We start from the raw sequence: 22476 nt of genomic DNA, 5'->3' as shown, positions 1-22476 counted from the left end.
ACCCCATTAGAAGGAATGAGGCGCATGAGGAATGCATCATTGCTCAGTCTGCAATATCTTTCCCAGAACAAACACCAATTGCAAATAACATACTAAAACTAAACCTGAAAAATCTGTTTAGAACAGCGTACTATGTTGCAAAGAGTGAACTACCACTGGCAAAATTTAGCAGTCTTTGCAAACTTCAAAAAGCAAATGGCCTAGATCTTGGTTCCACTTGTCTCTTACCCGTGACTTCAGTGGAAATTTCAAATTCAGGATCTGATACAGACTGATTCATGTCCTAGACAGTTCTTACAAGTTCATAGAAATTTCTGTTCAATTAGAACCAAGTATTTGAGTTGATGATTGTAATTTTTATACAATGTTGTAATTTGTGTTTCAACAATTTTTTGATTAATGTTTTGTTTCTGTTACAATATTATACTTTAATGTATAATATTGTAACAGAAACAAAACAGGAAACAAAACATCAATCAAAAAATTGCTCTCTTTTTTATCTGAGTTACTGTGGTACGACATTATCTCCTCTTTCATAAAGGATGCACCAGTGCCTCCTCTAGTAAATTAGGTAATAAAAGAAAAAAATTAGTATTTAGAGGACTCTGATCATGACTGCAGATACTTCAGGGCAGGGGTCTCAAAACCTAAATGAGCTGTGGGCAAATGCTGGCACTGTCATCTCATGTGAGCACCACTTTAGTGTTCAAGTAGTACAAAACAAACAAACAAATAAGAAAAAACCCATTAATATTTCCAAAAATGTAGTGTTTGTTTTTTAAAATTTCAAATATTGTAGAACAAGACAAAACTGCAAACATGAACACATTTTTATTTTCTTCTCACTCTTAACTGAAGCTGCGAGTCCTAGTTCTGCCCTGGTCCTCCTCCATTAGGACATGCCTAGAAAAACCTCAGTTTGGAGGCATCCTTGTAAGATGCATGAACCAGCTCAGCTGCCATCTTTTGATACGGTAGTACTCTAAGCCTAAATCATAATATAAAATGAGTAACAGTAGGGTGGACATTAGGTAAGGCTGCACTTTTTGCAGCGATCTTGTTTAGAAAACTATTTCTGTATCAGTAATATGTTTTCTTTTTGTCTGTTAATAATCATGTGAAACTGCACATGATTATTTGCAGCTAACAGGTTGTTAATGCTATCCACCAAGTCTAAAAACAGCATGTTAATACTTGGAGATCCTGAAGACATGCTCATCCAACTGAGCTAAACCTGCGCCTGAACTTGTTACCTGATAACTGATTACCACCTATTTAAACGTTAACTGTAACGGAATAGAGTTTCTCATATTGTGTATTTTAAATGTGTCAAGCCAGTACATGTATTCCATTACTCCCCAACACTGACTACATCTCTGCCTGTTGGAATATCTTTAGTTGATCATTTAAAGCTATTTCTGCTCCTAGTGGTCCATTTTTGCAGCTGGGACCTAACCCAAATTCTTCCTTAGGAGTGTTTTGGGAGAATGTGTTCATCCATTCAGGACAGAAAAGGACACTTGGATAATCTGTGCTGAGGAGCATTAAACTGTTCTTGATACATCGAGAGGTCCTTCAGACACAGCAGCCTTTTCACTCTATTTAAATATGTAAAGATTAACATTCTTTGTAAAATGTTCCCTAAAGATAATGTTACTTGTCATCTATTATTTCAACACTAAATCAAACCCAAACATTCCTTTGATTTCTGTTTTTGTGTCTTCACAGTTTCCCAGCATGCTCTGGCTGTGGTGGTGGAGGTATATGAGGGGGAGAATTCTGTCCTCTTGCCCTATGTTTACAAAGGTTCTATACCCGAGGACAATCCCACAGTGATGTGGACTTGCAGTGACCTCAATCCCAAATCTGTCCACCTACAAGGAAAAGGAGGAGACGATCTCAAAGGGCAAAACCAGCGCTACACTGGGCGCACATCAATGAGTCGTTATGCACTAAACACAAAAGACTTCAGTCTCACTCTGAGGAAACCCAAACTGACTGACAGCGGTATTTACACCTGTTCCATCAGTGCTGGAGGAGAAGAACATAGACTGAGTGACATCCAGCTGCACGTCAAAGGTCAAACCTGCTGTAATGAAAGAGTAAAAGTCAGTACAGTAGATAAAGCTCAAATAGTCCCAAAAGCAAGAAGAAAAGCCAAGTTTTTTCTGAATAGTTCTGAAAGTCTTGATTAACCTAACAGAAAGATTTACAATGGACCTAACCTTAAAATGAAACAACAAAACATGAGCAAGAAAGTGAACTCAAATAAGATCTTATTGATACAGCCTCTGTGGTATATGGCATTACATTCTTTTAGGTCTGCAGAGTTGTCTTCTCTTCTCAGGGAGACAAATCTCAGTAGACTTTTTACATATTGTCCATGAGGAAAAATTCAAGATTTCTTTTAAAACACTGAAACATTCATTATGATCCCTCAATCATCTGTAGCTGTAGCACCAGTTCATAAATTCCAGTTTAGTTATCACTCAAAGCAAAGAGTAGTGATCCACATTTGTAAAATCAGAGGTCAGAAATGCATAAACTTGTCATTTGCCATGAGTGTGACTGCTATTGGTCCTGTATTTGATATTGTGGTTTCTTGTCCTTTCAGATCACCCCATGGAGGTGAAGGTGGAGGAAGGCTCAGCGTCTGTCATCCTGCCCTGCAAAACTGAACCTGACCTGCCTGAGAACACCAGAGTGGAGTGGACTCGCTCTGACCCAGAACTCTTGATAGTTCAGGAGTATTCAAACAAAGGTGGCAAACTTATGAAACAGGACAAGTTTTACAGAGACCGAATGGAAATGAATGAAGACCTGCTGAAAACTGGAGACTTCAGTCTGACCCTGAAACAGCCCACAGAGAGAGACAGTGGGAGATACATCTGCACCATCTACAGGGACAAAGACATCCTGAGACAGAAAGTAGAGCTGCACTATGTCAGAGGTCAGAGCTGGTGGACAGTGGCTCAGATTAACTTCAGAATTCAAAGGTCATAATTTATTTATGCATTTATTTTTTGTTTCTCCACAGAAAAACTTCCACTTTGGGCCACAGCTGTCGTAGTTCTTCCTGTTCTGGTGGTTTTTGGGGGTCTCAGTCTCATATATAGTTTTCAACACTATTTCATGTCAGGTGAGTCTCTCGTGCCAGACACACTAATGGTTAACAAGTGTCCCCTGGTGGCTCCTTAACGGTCACTCAAAAGTCCAGAGGCTGAAACAATTCCTGTCCTTCAGCTTTCTTTAAAACTCTGAAAACTTGCTGCTGCTGTTTGTACAGTTCTTGTTGTTTGTTGTCCTGTCAGACTGTCAGGTGGAGGTGAAGTCAGGGGTGGAGTCTGTAAAGCTGCCTTTCAAAACCAACACAAAAAAACTACCTGAAGATGCTAAAGTGGAATGGAAGGACAGATACAACAACAAAGTCCATGTGCACCAGAATGGTTGTGATAGGATTGAAGACCAAAGCCCAGCATACATGGAGCGAACAGAGATGAAGCGCAACCCGCTAAAAACTGGAGACCTCAGTCTCATCTTGAAATACCCCACAAACAAGGACAGAGGCACCTACACCTGCACCGTCTACAACAAGGAGGGAGAAAAAATCCTGAATGACACACAAGTGGAGCTTAAAGTCAGAGGTCAGTGTGTACTTAGTTTTCACTTGTATTTCATATAATATTAACTTGTGACCATTCACTGATGATAATGGGAAAAATGTTGTGCTTCTGCAGGAATCTTTATATTGAGACCAAGTCGTGCCATCAAACTGCCTTTGTTCACTTTGACTCTCAGTTAAATGTGGCACTTTGTGTCTGTGCCAGATCTTTTTCGCTGAATGAATATACTGAGGCTATACACGTTAATTAATTACCTAGATTAGATTACTTGTCTTCATTTGGCTGCTCATTTTAAAGGTTGCCACAGCAGGTTATCTTCCTACATCTCCCCCTCTTCCAGCATCCACCCCTAACAGTCTTGCTGTTCTCCTTCTGTCACAAATCACCTTTGATATTGATCTCCACCCAATCCACCCCGCCTGCATTCTCCTTTATCACCTCCCTTTGCACTGTCCATTCCTATCAAGGGTTGACTCCAGGTAGTTAAACTCATCTACTTGCACTACTTCTGCTACTTCCATGTTCACCTTTCCACCTGTCTGCCTCTCATGCATGCACTTGTATTCTGCTATGCTTCTACTAACAGTGCACATCACCCTTGTTTGTGAAAATCATCTCTCTCTAAAGTTAGAGGATACTTGTTAAACAACAGGAAGTGTTAGAAAGACTGGTGTGAGCCTGCTTGTTGCTGCAGATCTTCTGAAACCTGGGGGTGGCGTTTTAAGACTGTCACTCTGAGTCACTCTGATTTTCAATGTCCAACTTTGTTCTATATTTTTTTTTATTGATTGAAGCCACAGCAGAAAAGACATAAGTAGGATGTGATAAAAGAAGTATCACCAGCCTCACTTGCCCAGGAGTGTGTAATCTTTCTCCACTCCAATCCAAAATGCAGAAAGCTTCTGCTGTAATCTATCTGCAACTGGTGAGGAAGAAAAACCTGCTGCTGCCTGTACAGCTCATGTTGTGCTTTGTTGTCCTCTCAGTCCCCCAGGTGGAGGTGGATTCAGGGGTGGAGTCTGTCCAGCTGATCTGCAAAATCAGAGTTCGTCTGATAAAAAAAGACCTTATAGTGGAGTGGACGGAGAACAACAAGAAGGTCCATGTGTATCAGAACGGCTCTGAACAGCCTGAAGAACAGCACCAGGATTACAGAGACCGGACAGAGATGAATGAAGACCTGCTGAAAACTGGAGACCTCAGTCTGACCCTGAAATACCCCACAGAGTGGGACACAAACACCTACACCTGCACCGTTTACAGCAGGGAGGGAAACATCCTGCTGATGAAACAAGTGGAGCTTAAAGTCAGAGGTCAGAGCGTACATAGTTTTGCCTTGGATTTGAAATCATACTCATTTTTGACCTTTTTAAACAATTTTTATGAATTTTTTAACTAGAAATGCAGCAATGAGAGTTATTGCAATACAACAACTAAAAATAATGGGTCAGTTACTGATGATACTAAAAACATTTTATCCGACCGTTTTGGAAAGCCATATAAAGCCATATTAAAGCCATATAAAGCCATATTAAAGCCATATTAAAGCCATATTAAAGCCATATAAAGCCATATTAAAGCCATATAAAGCCATATTAAAGCCATATAAAGCCATATTAAAGCCATATAAAGCCATATAAAGCCATATTAAAGCCATATAAAGCCATATAAAGCGATGGCTGTTGAATAACCTTTTGCTTCGGTGCACCCAGATTTTTCAACCACATCAATTAACACCGCATTTTCACATTTGCACTTTTTCAGGGGGAAATTGCCATCCATACAGACAATATTGATTTGTAAATGATTAACTAACAATCTTGTCAACACAAAGTTCTTTATTTGAAGAACATTTCTACAAGAAAGATAAGTTACTGAAAAAGTGGTTGTGCTTAAAGTGCTTTGGCAATATTGTAGACAATGATAAACTTAATCATCGTCTGAGGCAGTGGGAAGAGGGGACACTTGGGCAGTGCCTTTATCACAGCATTCTGGATACACTGTGTATCGTATTAGCAGCAGTCACAAATGCAGTATTGCCGGCCATGGTCTTTCCACACTAACCATAGTAAATGCAGTGCATCATGTTGCCAGCTTTATAACAGATAACCGCCTTAAAAATATTCTGCAGAAGAACAAAGACTGAAGAAAAACATGACTCAACATATGAACATTACCTGATGCTGCTGAAGTGAAGCAGAGTAATGTTACAGAGGTTTGATTAGAGACACAGCTAAGAGTTTTGCAATTTGGCATAATTTTGAAAAGTTTTAATTTCGTTATTATTAAACATTTTTGGGGAAAAGAAGAAAAACAGTGCTGTATCCAATGGTAGACTGGTGCGTAATAAGAAGAAAAATTGTGCAGAAAACAGAGATTTGAGATGGGGAACTGTTCTTGAAGTACATTTTGGTCGGAGAGGGACAAAACCTGCAGCTCAGAATCAGTGAGATGTCGACTTTTAGCCCCGATGGCACAAACATGCCAGAAAGCTCTGTGTTTGTCTTTGTGTAGAATCTGTTTACCTGCTCTCATTTACTGTTTTAGCTATTTTGGTGGTTGTTGAAATAGTTTTGTGAGCTCCCGGAGCTTCTGGCAAAATTAATTTACATTGAAAAATGAATTCAGGATTTAATGAATTAATATTGCTTTATTCAAGCTAAAATAATTTTAAATCAATTATTGAAACCCAGCCTACTACTCACCTCTGTCTATCCGCCTGCACTTTCAAACATACACACATGTAGGCCGACAGGACTGTCTGAACCACGACCAGCAATTTCCTGATGTTGTAAACCTGCTCAACATTTGGCAATAAACCCCCTTTCTGATTCTGAACCACGACCAATCAGAGAGGTCCCACCCCTGACTACCTTTGATTGGTTTAGACCACGATAGGGGCATAATGTGTGTTTGTTGTTGACCACATGGAGATTTTTCAGAGTTGCTGAGACTTTAAAAAAAACTTTTTTTCTTTTCCTTTTTTTTTTACTCGAAAGGCTGGTCGACCTACGATTTTCTTTTAGTTGCACCACTGAGAAATTAAGTCGCATATGTGAACAAATTGATCACACTCTAGAGCCCTGAAAGGGAATGGGTTTTTTGTGTGTAGCTCAGTCTATTTCAGATTTCCATTACACCAGCTTAGTCTTCATGCTTCAGGTGAGTTTGGGAGAGGTCAGTTCTTGGCAGTCTGAGGCCTGCTTTAGTCCCTGATCTGAAGACTGCATCCCTAATTCTTAGATGTTTTTAAAACCTGATATATTGTGATTCATATATTCAAATGTTTTAAGTTGGAGTTGATTATATTCAGCAATCGTCTGAGTGATGCAGCTATTTTCTCCAGATCACTTATTTTAATTGTGTGCTTTAAGTGTGGATACGTGTCACCTTGTTTATAGTCCAGTTCATGTTGCTCACTGGTATTTTTCCACATCTTCCAGTGTTACATTTAGCTTAGTTTTAGTTTGCAGTGCTTTGAATTTTACCCAGTTTCTTGAGGCTTTCTTGGCTATGCCAACATTGCATTTGTTACATATATATTCATGAAGACATGAGATCCATTTAGCTTCCTGTTTACAAACCTTAAGATCACTGCTGGTTTCTTGTTGGTGTTGGTGAAACAATGACATTGTTTGTCCTGGTGCGTTGTTCCAAGTCTGCAATCCTGCTCTCCAGGTACGCTATCTGCTTCTTCTTCCTCACATTTTTAATACAGAGCAACTTTAACTTAACAAAGTCCAATATACTTTTCTATTACATCCCAACAGCAGATATAAAAAAGACTTTTTCTGAAAGACTATTGTCAGCTTCCTCATCTGTGTCCTCGTAGGCCCAACGTTATCTGGTGAACAAGCTCAGTTAGCTGTGAACTTGTCAGCTTAAAATTGATTTTAGTTTGAATATCACAATATCGATTCAGTAAAATCCAGGATTGATTTTTAAATATGAATGTATTTTACCAGAAGCGCCAGAATCTGAGCTTAAAGCTCACACTGCTGTTTTAGCTGTTTGGTGGTTTCACAAACCACCAAACAGCTAAAACAGCAAATGAGAGCAGGTAAGCGGATTCCATACAAACAAGTAAACACAAAGTGCAGACGGCACATACATGGACACACTGTCTGTGCTTAAAGATGACAAATTATAATATTTCTGACTGTTTGAGTCAAAATTGAATTGAAACGAACCAGAATCAAATCGATTATAGAAATCAGTGATGATACCCAGCCCTACTGCCGACTAGCCAGCTTCTTGGCTAGTCGGCAGCTACTCTGCTACTGTTCTGCTACTCTGAGTCCAATATCCAGTATCAGAGTCATAATCCAGACAGGGTCATACCAGAAGTTTTGGACACTTGATTATTTTTCAGATTGAAAATCAATCTCCAAAAAATTGCTTGTATTTTATCACCTTGCATTGTCTATTGTTTTGTTATATTGAGTGGTTTTCACTTTGACAATTTTGCACTTACTTGGGCTAAGAGAAACATTTCATCCCATGAAGTGAAATTGAACTTGAAAGTCTAAATATGTTTAACTTCTTTCATAGGACACCCTTCATGGAACAAGTTCTTGATTCTCTTTCGAAGACAGCAAGTAAAGCTTTGAGTCTGGACATGTGACAATAACACTTCTTTTAGCAAATGGTCATCTCTGCCACTGACTGGACAGAGAAGAAATGCAGCACTGTCTTTGTTCAGTGGAGAAGTTGGATATATTTCAGACTGAAACTAGTCAAACAACTCATGTTGTGCTTTGTTGTCCTCTCAGTCCACCAGGTGGTGGCTGATTCAAAGGCGGAGTCTGCCAAGCTGCCCTTCAAAACCAGAGTTAACCTGTCTGAAGAGGATAAAGTGGAGTGGAAGGACAGAAACATCAGGAAGGTCCATGTATATCCAGAAGTGTCTGACCAGCCTGAAGAACAGCACCAGGTTTACAGAGACCGAACGAAGATGAATGAAGACCTGCTGGAAACTGGAGACCTCAGTCTGACCCTGAAACACCCCACAGACTGGGACACAAACGCCTACACCTGCACCGTCTACAGCAGGGAGGGAAACATCCTGCTGATGAAACAAGTGGAGCTGAAAGTCAGAGGTCAGTGCTGCAGTGTGTGTGTGTGTGTGTGTGTGTGTGTTAGGGACTGTGGGGAATCTTTGTGCATTAGAGTTATTTGATACGATGTCTTGCACTATCCTACTGTATATTACTGTATACTACTATTCTTATTGTATATATTGTATATCTTATTCATCTGTTCCTCTGTCTCTCCTGCTGCTTTGAGCATGTACATGACCAAAGAATTCCCCTCGGGATAAATAAAGTTATTCTTTCTTGTAGAACTGCGGTTTTAAGCAATGTGGTTGAAAAATTTGGGTGCACCTAACTTTTGTGCTGGTGCACCTAAGAAAAAAAGTTAGGCACACCAGTGCAACCATGGCAAAAAGTTAATCTAGAGCCCTGTATAAAATATTTGATCAGATGATAATGGTAGAATGTATGTATATATTTATTTATTAAAATAGTTTATTGTAGAATGGAAGTTCAGAAATTAAAAACTCACCTAACAGTAAAATAATGGTTTAGTCCTTAACAGCTAGAGTATTTAAGGCTGCCAGTTGTCATTAGACAGGAGAGTGATTGTGCGGTGAGAAAGCTTAATCTGCCAGTGATTGTCATGGCCTTAAAGCTATATGGGCAAATAAACACTTCTTGCTTACACCATACTGTGTCTCAGTCTTCCTTTCTGTAAATCCAGCCAAAAAAGGCAACCCTTGGCTGTGAGCCAAGACCAGCTGTGACAGGAGAGTTTACTCTGATGCACATAGACCAAAGATATAAGTTAAAAGAAACCACAGCACCATCAGACTCTGATCATCTCCAATTGCTCTAAAACTCATTTGACTTTAAAGATTTCTGTCCTTTGCTCCGATCTGCTTCTATCCTTTACCTTCCTCTATAACTCTGAAAACAAACCTGCTGCTGTCTGTACAGCTCATGTTGTGTTTGTTGTCCTCTCAGTCTGTGAGGTGGAGCTGAAGATGGGGGAGTCTGTCCAGCTGCCCTTCAAAACCACAGAAAACCTGCCTGAAGATGCTAAAGTGGAGTGGAAGGACAGATACAACAGGAAGGTTCATGTGTATCATAATGCATCTGACCAGCATGAAGAACAGGATGAGGATTATAGAGATAAAACAGAGATGAATGAATGCCCGCTGGAAACTGGAGACCTCAGTCTGACTCTGAAAAACCCCACAGAGGGAAACATTGGGAGATACACATGTTACATCTGGAGAAAGGGAGACATAATCAGATTGAAAACAGTGATGTTAAAAGTAAAAGTAAAAGGGGGGTTGTATGCTCCCTCTAGGTGTGATCTTTCAGAAATACAATATTGCTTTTCATAGTTATGCTGATGATATACAGATCTACTTTGAACTAACTGATGATCTCTGTCTCTGCACTGTTTGTGTGAGGTCAAATAATGGCTCTTAGGAAACTCTCTTAAATGATAAGAAAACGGAAATCGTGGTATTTGATAGTAATATCCCTCACGGCCAACTTCGTGATGCCCTTGGTTCCCTTGCCAGTTCCATCTCTGACACTGTTAGCAATTTGGGTGTGTTGCTGGATAGCTCTTAAATTTGATAAACAAGTGTCTGCTGTAGATAGATCTAGCTTCTACCAACTGTGGCTAGGCATGCCCTCTGACTGGAGCTGGGAGGTTTGCCTCTATTATCCCTGTTCTTGCTGATCTGCACTGCACCCAATCCAATTTAAAATACTGCTGCTTACTTTTAAAATGATCAACAACACAGCGCCAAGCTACCTTATTGAATTCCTTAGATTGTACATCCTTGTTAGAGCACTAACATCATCTACTCAGGTAATCTTGGTGCAGCCAAGATCTTGGCTGAAATCTAGAGGTGACCGTGCGTTTGCCTTGGCTGCACCTGATTTGTAGACTTATTCTGTTTCTCTTTTATACATTTCTTTTATGGCTTTGTGCTTTTACCATGTTTTTATTTGATATGCATTTCATTGCTACTTAGGTAACTGTTTGTACAGTCATTTGTATAAAGAGTAAACAGGACTGGCGAACTAACGCAGCAGTTTTTCTGGACCTTTGCTGCCCTATTATGTTGTTTTTTTTCTGAATCTTTGGTTTTTATTTAGCCTTTTCTCTATTTTTTCCAATGAGTCTTAGCTGCACACAGCCTTTGAAACACATTTAACAAGAAACCACCGAAGACTTACATTAAAGTCTCTGTTTCTGTACCTATTTTCGTGTATTCTCATTTGTTTGGCTCCCTGAGTGTCAATTCCTGCTTCTGTCTCATCTTCCTCTGTTCCCTTGTCTTTCAGAGTACTGTTAGGGTGATATTCTGCCAAGTGTGAAGTTGATGAGCTTCACAGTTACAACAGGTTAACATGTCTGAATAACATGATGAAAGTACAAGCATGAACATTTTAAACATGTTTTTCATATTTATTTATATTTCAATAATATGTTTTAATGTTTTAATCCAGCAGTTTAAGGTCGCGCCCAAGTATATCAGTCTCAGACTAAAGTCTGTGCTAATCGACACCATTGCAAAATGTTCATTTTCAGAGGTGGGCTTTCTGCATCATTATCCTGTTGCATAATCTGAGTGAGCTAAAGGGCATGAACTGATAGCTTCATATTCTCCCTCAGGATTGTCAGATAGGGAGCAGAATTCATGTTCATCAAGTGAGACAAATTATCCATAAGCAGCAAAGCAGCCCAGACCATCACACTACAACCGCCATGTTTGACTGTTGGTATGATGTTCTTTTTATGAAATGTTATTTTCAGTGCAGATGTAAGGGGACTAAGACTTTCCAGAAAGTTGAGCCTTTTGTCTCGCCAGTGCACAGATTATTTTCCCAGAAGACTTGGGGATCATTGAGATCATTTTGGCAAATGTGAGATGAGCCTTCGTGATCATTTTGGTCACCAGCAGTTTTCGTCTTGGGATTCTCCCAGGTGTTTGAGGATGGAACCAGGGTTCCTACAACTTCAGGAAAGTTAGATTTAAGACTTTTTTTGTCACTCACAATTTAACAATAACACCCCCCCCCCCCCCCCCCCCCCCCCCCATTCATTAAGAGTTATAGACTAAACAGGGGTTAGAGGTCAACATGTTGAAACTTGCTTGTGATCAGTGATCGAGGGTTTCTGTATTATCGCTGACATGCTATTTATTTTACAGTCAGCAGACTTCACCAAGTCTGAAAGACTTTCTTCAAAACATACAACATACCTCATACACACTTACACTGCCGCTTTTATCCATGATAATTCTAGCTCACAGACAGGAAAAAGAGAGAAAATCATGTCTTTGAATGTTTGAGACATTTTAATAACAATTAGTCTTATTCTGAATTTTTATGCATCCCACCTGTATGGAACGCCAGGACTGCCATAATGAATTAATTACATACACCATTAAATAATTAATTAAATGTGGCAATAATTAATTAAAATTGGAATTAATTAATTAAATAAATAGTTATGATATATGTAATTAATTAATTATTGACACATTTAATTAATTATTTATGTATTTCACGTTTTAATTAATTATTGACACATTTAATTAATTATTGACATATTTAATTAATTATTTAATGATATATTTATTTATTTCATTTTGGCAGTCCTGACGCCTGGCTCTCATCATGAAATAATTTTATCTGTCAGCCTCACCCATCAAACTCAGGGGGCGGGGTTAACGCTGATCGAGTCAAAACCATTGCTTTGGCCTGGTGGCCATTGTTTCTAGCACACAACAACCGGCATGTGGAAGCTAACAGAACTGAGCTTTGAAAAACCCTGTTTGTGTGTTACCAAATACCGTTTTAATATTTTTTTAGCCGAGAATGTAGTGGTTTAATCTTCATGTGTCTGGTCGGTTTGTCAAGATACAGCCTCTTTGCAAAAGTGTTTCGATGATTTCGGAGATGTCTGCCCAGTCTCACGGCAAAGCGTGGGATAGACCCGCTCGCCTCGCAAGCAATCCCACCGACAAAGCGCAGGCCCCGGTACACAGCTGTAGTAACCCCCGCTGACTTCTTTTACTGAGGTTATATTTATCGGTGTTTTATTTCCTGATGTTCTTATGTGTCCTACGTGTTTCAGTCGCCAATTCTGAATTATAACTAACATTAAAAACATGTTTAAGGAGGAGAGAGAGCAAATAAATCTGTTTAACATCTGATCTTTGGGTTTTTGTTCAGTAATCAGCGTGACCTGTGTATAAACACATAAAAGAGATAACGTTGGTGTTTCCGTCATGTAGTAACTGCTGGCTTTAACTGTACAAAGGTTGTTCGACACTATGAAACACATACAGACTTCATGATGTTCGGCTAATATTTTTATTGTGAATATTAATCATGCTGACCTCGCTCTGTACACCACGCAGCGAGGTCAGCATATCCACGATATCCTCAGCTCCATGAGTTAACACAAAGTTTCCCAGCTGACTATCTAACTGCCAACTATTCCAGAGACGTGAAAATATACAGCATAAAGAAAAGTGTAAGAGACTCAGCAGCAGATTAGAATAACAGTTATACATTTAATAAATCACCAAATGAATCCAAGAAACGAGCAAACCTGTTCCGACAATTTGAATTTGTATTCCCTCAGCTGCAGACTCGCTGCTGTTTAAATGTTTGAAAAGGAAGATTAGATATAAAAAACGTCAAACATAGACTCAGTCTGCCTTCACATTTGATATGAGGCCAGCACGTATAGTGGCCTCAGCAGGCTATTACTGAAATACACGTGCTATATCATAAACTATGATATAAATAGGGAGGTCCTATTAACATGTTTAGTTTTAAAGGACACCTTCCTGCCTTTAGTCTCATTCATGAGCAGTATTCGTTTTCTTCTAACATCCAGAAGTCTGCACAATGTGTTTCATAGTTTGTAACAAGCCTTTGACAGGTAAACATAACATGACCGAAAAAGAAAAAAAAAAGAAAAAAAAAGAGAGAGAGTGTTGACATAAGAAGAGAAAATGCTCTCAATTATGGAGACAGACAAATGGTTCATTTATGTTTGATGTGTGTTTATTCCTCCCTAAATATCGTCGGTGAAGTTCGCCATGCACGTCAGATTTTCCTGCGCATTTTTATACCTCTGCCAACAGAGAGAGAGAAAAAAATCACATTCTAACAGACAGCTGGTGCTTAGAATACAGTTGAATAACTATTAAAAAACAGATGATATTTAGATGATAGTTCAGTCTAACACATGTGCCAGTGAACCATTAAACGTCTGTGAAACTATGCAGTTATGAAACGTAACTTTAACCTCAGCCAAACCGATTTGCTCAGTTGTAAATAAAACAGCGAAGTAAACGTGACCCGACAGACAGAACCTGAGTGAATGAAGTCCAGCGTTTAACCACTGAGAGCTAAAACTCAGCTGAGGTTTCAAAGCTGTGTGCCGGTGATTGGACATCAGCCGCTGATAAAGCTGTTCGCCTATAAAGTGCTCTGTAAGGAAACGAGCTCCAGCAGCTCTGCGCTCGTGGAAAATACTATATTTACTTATCTTGTGCAGTTAAACTGTGACTATCACCAGGTAACTAGGCGTGTTTCTTGAATTAGCAGCAGGTGTTAAACAGCTGACAGATGAGGAGGAGGATGCATGCAGGTAAACTGAGGGTCTGCTGAGCTGATCGCTGGTTTCGTGAGAAAAATGTCAGCTCGTTCTTTATGTTACAGAAGCACAGAGACACAAGACCAGGCGGAAAGAGACGATCGTTCGGTGAAAATGAGAATCTGCGAATGCAACATGTGGAACACGGAGAGTGGAATATGTAAACAAACCGGTTAATGTACCCCCTCGGTGCGCTCTGCATGCTAACTGTTAGCAGAGCTAGTGACATCTCTGAAAACATCTGAGCACTTTTGCAAACATGTTCTATGTTGACAACCTGACCAGACATACGGCGCGACATTCGCGGCTAAAACACTGTTAAAAGTGTAGCTGGTGACAGAAAAACGGCCTGTGATTTGATCTGCATTCTGGGATAACTGGCTGCCCCAAGTCTACACAAGCAATCGATTATCTAGGATCGACCTGTTTTGACTTACTTTGCACGGCAACCAATCAAATGTTAGAGAAGCTGCATGGGCAGCGTTAACCCCGCCCCCTGAGTTTGATGGGTGAGGCTGACAGATAAAATTATTTCATGACGAGAGCCAGGCGCCAGGACTGCCAAAATGAAATAAATAAATATATCATTAAATAATTAATTAAATGTGTCAATAATTAATTAAATGTGTCAATAATTAATTAAAATGTGAAATACATAAATAATTAATTAAATGTGTCAATAATTAATTAATTAAATGTGTCAATAATTAATTAAAATGTGAAATACATAAATAATTAATTAAATGTGTCAATAATTAATTAATTACATGTGTCATAACTATTTATTTAATTAGTTAATTCCAATTTTAATTAATTATTGACACATTTAATTAATTATTTAATGGTGTATTTAATTAATTCATTATGGCAGTCCTGGCGTTCCATACACCTGAAGTCTGAGAGGTGTTTCTTTGGATGATGTTAAAGACGGAGTACTGTCTCCTCGGTAACCTGGACCTCTGAAGGTTTGGTTTTTTTTTCTTACTAACATTAAAAACTGAAGAAAACCGCAGTTTTAATTTAACGATTCAGATTCAGTATTTTGAAATCTTAAAATGTAAATTATGAACCTGCAAATCACCAAAATCGGTTCACTCCTATTACATCATCTCTGGTTAGGTCCTGTCAGGTTACAGCTAAAAATCTAATACAAGACCTGGTCTGAATCAAAATCAGTACCTTCCTCCTGATTTATGTATTTATTTATGTATATATGTATGTATTTATATATTCTAGTCTTTTCCCCCTGTCCTCTGCCCTTCTACCCTCTCCTCCAGGCTGTCCTCAGGCCTGTAAGATGCTGCTGTCATGTTGTCGGTCAGGTTCTTTCTGAAAGAAGCAAATATGAAGATCAGAACTGTCCTAAACACACAGACAACACACTGGTGAAACTGGAGCTAAATAAAGACCAAAAATTCAAAATAATGAAATGAATGAAACATTGAAAACTGACAGCAAACAGAACTTGGAGTAATACAGTAAGACTGGAACTCTACATGCTGAGATAGCAAACAAATCAAGAACTAAAACACAGATCACAAAGTAGAAATTTAAAAAAAATCAACATTATCAATAAAGACAGAAATCAGAGATTCAACTATATCACGAGGCTTCAGATGCACTTTTAGAATATTGTTGAAGAAAAAAATGCTTACAATTATTTGAAGTATAACTATACTTGTGCCGTTTTCTTCATCCTGCAAAGCTGTTTGTGTTCAACATGACTGATGGAACAGATCCACACAGTCATTCAGTTTGTTTGGAGGAAGCAGCTCATCTCCCGGACCATCAGCACCGGCTCCCCTCAGGGCTGTGTTCTTTCTCCTCTGCTCTTCTCCCTGTACACCAACTACTGCACCTCCACCCACCAGTCTGTCAAGCTAATCAAGTTTGCAGATGACACCACCGTTATCGGACTCATCTCGGACGGGGATGAGTCTGCCTACAGGAGGGAGGTTGAACGTCTGGTGTCTTGGTGCAGCCACAACAACCTGGTGCTGAATGCCCAGAAGACAGTGGAGATTATTGTGGACTTCAGGAAGCACACAGCTCCACTCCCCCCCATCATCCTGTCTGACACCCCCATCACCTCTGTGGACTCATTCCGCTTCCTGGGTACCACCATCACCCAGGACCTGAAGTGGGAGCCCACCATCACCTCCGTCATCAAGAAAGCCCAGCAGAGGATGTACTTCCTGAGGCAGCTGAAGAAATTCAACCTGCCAACACGGACGATGATGCAGTTCTACACTGCAATCATCGAGTCCATCCTCACCTCCTCCATCACCGTGTGGTACGCTGGAGCCACTATCAGGGACAAACAGAGACTGCAGCGTGTTGTGCGCTTTGCTGAGAAGGTGATTGGCTGCAGACTCCCATCTCTGCAGGACCTGCACACCTCCAGGACACTGCGGCGTGCAGCTCGGATCTCAGCTGACCCTTCTCACCCTGGACACAGTCTGTTTGACCTGCTCCCCTCAGGCAGGAGGCTCCGGTCCATTCGCACCAGAACCTCTCGCCATAAGAACAGTTTCTTCCCCTCTGCTGTTGGACACATGAACAATAACCGTATGACTGTTCCCACCACTAACACATGACCCTACGCTGTGTTCACTGCATCATTCCATGTTTGGCACTGATCACCACCTGCACTCATGTATATATCATGTACATATTTATCTACTTAGCACTTTTAATTCTTATTCTTATTTTTATTTCATGTCTATTTAAGCGTAATTTATGACAGTATGTTTGCACTGACGCACTGCAGCAATTTCCTAATGTTGTAAACCTGCTCAACATTTGGCAATAAAACCCTTTCTGATTCTGATTCTGATTCTGATCTGAGGTGATTATCAGCAGGTTTCAGTGGAGCTGATTTAACTCTTTGGTCCAATAGAGCAGCTCAGACTGAACTGCAGAGATGAGTTGTGTTGATCCTAAGGACTTAGTGATGTGTAGAAATAATGAAACCTTGATATATGACAGGTTCTGTGGCTCCAGGTTGAAGATGTGTTTTAAATCTGGTGCTTTGTTGAGAGTCATATTGTCCTACAAAGAAACCGATCTTGACAGAAGACAGGATCTGTGATCAGTAGTAAGTAGATCCACACTGACAGGAGACATGACTGTGAAGCAGCACCATCAGACTCTGATCGTCTCCAACATCTTTAAAAACTGCTTTGACTTTTTAGATTTCTGTCCTGTTACCTCCTGCTGTGATGTGCTCCTGTCCTTCAGCTTTCTCTATTCTGCTCTTGCTCTTGACGAAGGCGGTCACACTTTTCTCCTCTCCTCCTCCTCCTCTCCCTTAGCTTCCCTGCTTAGCCTCTTATGTCCTTGTCTTGTCTCATGTTTTTTTTTGTATTTTTCCCTGGAACACTCTCTCACAGTCTGTTCTCTAAAACCTAAAAGAGGAATTATGGATTGGATCAATTGGTCCCTAAATGCAATTGACACCCCTTTCTCAACGAGAAGTTTGGGCTTGGGTGAGCCTGAGTGCTGAAGATATGTACCTATTCGGAACCATGGTAACAGGGTTCTGGCTGATCAGAGCTGGCTTGGCCCTGACTTATCGAAGAATTAAGAAAGCAGAGCCGGCTGTTCAAACCCCCACAAGGCTGCCAGCTGGGATTGGAATGATGGGAGAGGCGTGAGTTTGTCAAAATGGGCTCATTGAGTGCAGCACAGATAAGATCTTGGAGAGGCTACGGCTGCTGTGAATACTCAGAATAAGATCTCTGACTGCAGACTGGATACATCTCGGAAGGGCTAGCTCGGAATAACATCTCTGGGTGCAAATTGGATGACATCTCGGGGAGGCACACTGCCGTGAGTTCTCAAAAATCGGCTACTTGAGCACAAGAAATGACAACATCACAGAACGCAAGTATGGCGAAGCTCGCGGCTCTCCAACAGGAGATTGAGAGACCAGTGTTGGACTGTAGAACTGCTTTGAAATTCATATGAGCTGTTCACACTAAAGTAAAACGCACCATCACTTATGCGGATACCCCTTTGGTGCCAGCTGCGGTCTCAAGGCTGGAGCTGAACAACAACACCCTGATAACGACTGTGTTTAGTCTGTTCCTCCCATTCCATGCAAGGCCACCAGGGTTGGCTGGAAGACTGTTTACTTAGCCTGGCAGGGCAAAGGACACTGTCTCAGCTGAACTATGGACACGCACACACATACATATACACTGATATGCACACACTCCAAACGCCTTCGATGCTTATTCCCTTCCAATGCTGACGGTGATCAAGGAGACCAGCGCACAGGCTGTAGGCCTGGATGCACTGTCTACACTGGCTGTCTCTCACCCTTTACCCACCCCTGTTAGTTGTCATGTGTTTCTTTGGTGTATTAAGAGTTTTTTTTTCATGTGCTATGTGCAGAGGTGTTTTTTTCTGTTCTCAAACTGATCTCCCTGTTGGAGCTCAGTCTGGGGGGAGTTATATTTTTCTCCTTATCTTTCCTCATGTGGTGCATTTTCCATTGTTATACCTCTCTGACCTGTCTTCCCCATGTGATGTTTTGTGTAATGTATGTATGGTCGGAGGGTAAGATGGCGCCGCCATTGCGTGCAATAGGTCGGCAGCCTTATGAAATTTCCCCTTGTGGGACTAATAAAGGTATATCAATTCAATTCAATTCAGTAACTCTGCTGCAACCTGCTGCTGCCATCTGTTTAGCTCACGGTGTGTTTGTGTCCTCTCAGTCTGTCAGGTGGAGGAGGGGGCGGAGTCTGTCCAGCTGCCCTTCAAAACCACAGAAAACCTGCCTGAAGATGTTAGAGTGAAGTGGAAGGACAGATGCAACAGGAAGCTTCACGTGCATCAGAAAGGCTGGATGGCTGAAGAACAGCACCAGGTTTACAGAGACCGAACGAAGATGAATGAAGACCTGCTGAAAACTGGAGACCTCAGTCTGACCCTGAAACAGCCCACAGTGAGAGACAGTGGGAGATACAACTGTGTAGTTCACAGCAGGAATCTCTAGATACAAAACGGTGCTGCTTAAAGTCAAAGGTTTGTTTATTTGTTTGTTTCTATCTGACTGTCTTGTGATTTGAGTTTGACTTGTTAGAGTGAATATGTTGGATTATGTTTCAACAGCAAAAACAAGCAAAATAAATCTATTTCAACCAGTCTGGGCATCAACAAGTGGGAAAATTAGATTTATGAAACTGACTTAGTAGCCTTGATGCTGTTTTATTGGTGATACTTTAACGCAACGTTTCCATGACTTTAATTTGTGGCTACTCTCACTTCTAAACTCATCATCATACACAGACACTAATAAGAGAGCTCCAGGTACCACAATTTACATTAGCAACAGCTTAATCTTTAAGTACCTTCTATCCATTTCTTCCTCTTAACCGGGGCAGCAGCCTAAGCAAAGAAGCCCAGTCCTTCCTCTCCCTCCCCAGCCACCTCTTCCAGCTTGACTAGGGAGCACCAAGATGTTCCCCGGGGCCTCCTCCCGGTGGGACATGCCCAAAACACCTCACCCAGGTTAAAGCTCATTTCCACCACTCGTATCTGCAGTCTTGTTCTTTCAGTCACTACCAAAGCTCACGACCATAGGTGAGTGTAGGGACATAAATTGACCGGTTATTTGAGAGCTTCACTTACATTCAGCTACATTCCAGTGCGAGTCAGTGATGCTGTTGGATTCTGACAGTCTGGAAAAAGTCTTCTCACATGTAATTCTGATGTGAATAAAATACCACTTCAGAGATTCAGTTTTTAGAGGTGCTTTGACTTGAAATGATCGACTTCATTGTAACCCTATAACACTATGCTTCTCCTTGCTTTTCTTGATGGTTTAAGACAACATATGTTCCAGCTGGACTACAGGGAACCAGCACAGCCAGAGCAGCCTCACTACATTGTTGTGTGGGATAACGTCAGCTTCCATCGCGCTGCTCTGGTTCGTGACTGATTTGATTTGATTTGATTTGATTTGACTGGTTTACCAATAACCCAAGGTTTTCTAATATCTTTCTGCCTGCATACTCTCCCTTTCTAAACCCGATAGAGGAGTTATTTTCGGCATGGCGGTGGAAAGTGTATGACCGAGAACCTTATGTCCGTGTTCACCTCCTTCAGGCCATGGAAGAGGCCTGCCTAGACATATCAGTAGATGCATGCCAGGGGTGGATCAGGCATGCAAGAGGATTTTACCCCCACTGCCTGGCTGGGGCCAATATAGCCTGTGATGTGGATGAGATTCTCTGGCCTGACCCAGACCAAAGACAAGATGCTGAGGTGGGATAATGTTTCTGGTGTGTGTTGTACTGTATAGTACATGAATGACAATGTGCCACTGTACATACATTGGTTGCGTCTTTTGTGTTTATCATGTGACAAGGGTTTTGAAGGGGAGAACCATAAGCAACCTATTTGTTTTGGAGCTATTGTTTTGAATTAATTGTACCAGTGTGCAAAACTCTGTTGTAGTGTGTGTGTTTTTGAGGGCTTGTGTTTGATGTCTGAGGGCAAAGTTTGGTTTTTCAGCAGGAGTGAATAGTTTTGGGTGTAGAGCTTCATTTTGACCTGGAAATAGGATGTTTGGGAAATTGAGTGAGATGTTATGGATTTGTGTTTACTGTTGTGAGGATATGAGGCGTAGTTTCAAGAAATGTTTTTTAGCAATCGAGAAAAACTGTAATAGAACTAAATAAGCTCAGAGTTGAAAGGCTGGAGTATTATGTACGTGCTTCACTGTCAGGATCTTCAGGGGGATTCAAAGGGAAACATCAAACTGCTGTAATGAGATAAACTAGTTGGGCTGAACACACTTATCTGTAGTTTGTCTCCATCCAGGATCATCAGAATATAATGAACATGTGTGAAGAGCCACAAAATGCTGCTGCCCTCTCAGCATGATGAGCTCCAGCCTTTGTTAGCAGGACAACAGGAAACATGAGACAACTTTCAGAGACAGTAACCAACTGTGGCCACAAGATGGCAGCAGCTGATCTGAGATCCTTTATTGGACAGAAGGACTCTGCTCTGTGACGTCATCAGAGAGACGGCCTTCACTCTGATAGATCTGACGTCATGTCTGCACTGCGATGATGAAAGCTGATAAACACATTGTTATTGATCCATGAAATCACCTCTGTCCTCTCAAGTGTAGCTGTTTACAGAGCTGAAGAAGTCCTTCATCATCAAAACAGACAAACATGTATTTCCTGTATTAAGTGACGTCATCCTCACTCTGACCTCTTACAGACATTCTGTTCAGTTTTCCTGCTGTAAGAAATAAACTGTGTGAAAATAGAAATGCAGGGAAACATCCATTAATCACAGCTGAGCCGTTTGTTTCTGACTCACATTCAATGAGGCTTCAGGTGTAAATACCTCAGAAGTGTTTGTGAGTTCAGTAGAAGCAGACCCAGTCGACCATCATGGCCTCCACAGCACTACACAATGCAACAGAAAGGCCTTCATCATCTGCTGAACCACCTCTGAACCACGACGCTCTCCCTGCATCTAAAAGCTGTTAGTCAGGATGAGATGCTGCTGTGATCGCTCACAATTTACCTGTGAGACCTTTGTAAATATTGTCTTTGTTTCTGGAGGAAACACCTTTAGTCTGTTTGTATTTGGAGTGCAGATCTGGGCGTCCATCACTTTAACCTGCACACGTTTAGTTATTGAGTGTAGTTGATGTTTGGCAGCATTTTATAAGTGACAGTTCATGAAGGGTGAAGGAACAGAGGACGCCTGACCATCCTACCTGTGTCAGTAAGAAGACTTTCATCACAACTTCACAACTTAACACAACTGAAACCTGAATTCAGTGTTGCATAGTTTACTAACAGTGTGTGCTGACACTGAAGTTAGCAGTTTGTTTCCTAAGAGCTGCTGGGACAAACCACAGTGAGCGGCTACAGAGTTTAGTTAAGGTGGTTCTAACATGTGACCTGTTGAATTATTTACAGGGATTTATTTTTCATTTAAAGCATCATTTGTGAAGTTTTTATGAAGTTTACTTCTTTTATGTTCTTTGTGTAACGTTTAGATTTTCTTCTCTGGTGTTTTAACTCTTCAGGTTTCCTGTAACAGAGATGTAAACCACCGTTTTCTGATGCTGCTGCACTGTGACATAGACACGGCCACTTTATTAGGCACACCTTGC

The 22476-nt window shown here is 40.8% G+C and overlaps 1 protein-coding gene across 1 annotated transcript in view; it reads left to right on the top strand.

Annotated features, from left to right (window-relative positions):
* The window catches only part of LOC146672444 (uncharacterized), a 29311-nt gene that overhangs the window by 2928 nt on the left and 3907 nt on the right, over nucleotides 1-22476 (top strand). The window contains exons 2-9 of the mRNA XM_085386153.1: nucleotides 1729-2079; nucleotides 2615-2950; nucleotides 3038-3139; nucleotides 3312-3644; nucleotides 4610-4936; nucleotides 8396-8722; nucleotides 9647-9966; nucleotide 11002. Of these exons, the coding sequence (XP_085242279.1) occupies nucleotides 1729-2079; nucleotides 2615-2950; nucleotides 3038-3139; nucleotides 3312-3644; nucleotides 4610-4936; nucleotides 8396-8722; nucleotides 9647-9966; nucleotide 11002 (2097 nt within the window). The remainder of the gene's footprint in view (nucleotides 1-1728; nucleotides 2080-2614; nucleotides 2951-3037; nucleotides 3140-3311; nucleotides 3645-4609; nucleotides 4937-8395; nucleotides 8723-9646; nucleotides 9967-11001; nucleotides 11003-22476) is intronic.

The sequence above is a fragment of the Rhamphochromis longiceps genome, linkage group LG3, assembly GCF_057381845.1.
Source record: "Rhamphochromis longiceps isolate RC_006_pf linkage group LG3, R_longiceps_female_GT1.1, whole genome shotgun sequence".
In the NCBI taxonomy this organism is placed as follows: Eukaryota; Metazoa; Chordata; class Actinopteri; order Cichliformes; family Cichlidae; genus Rhamphochromis; species Rhamphochromis longiceps.
Note: the sequence above shows the minus strand (reverse complement) of the source record. Positions and strands in the feature narration are given on the sequence as shown.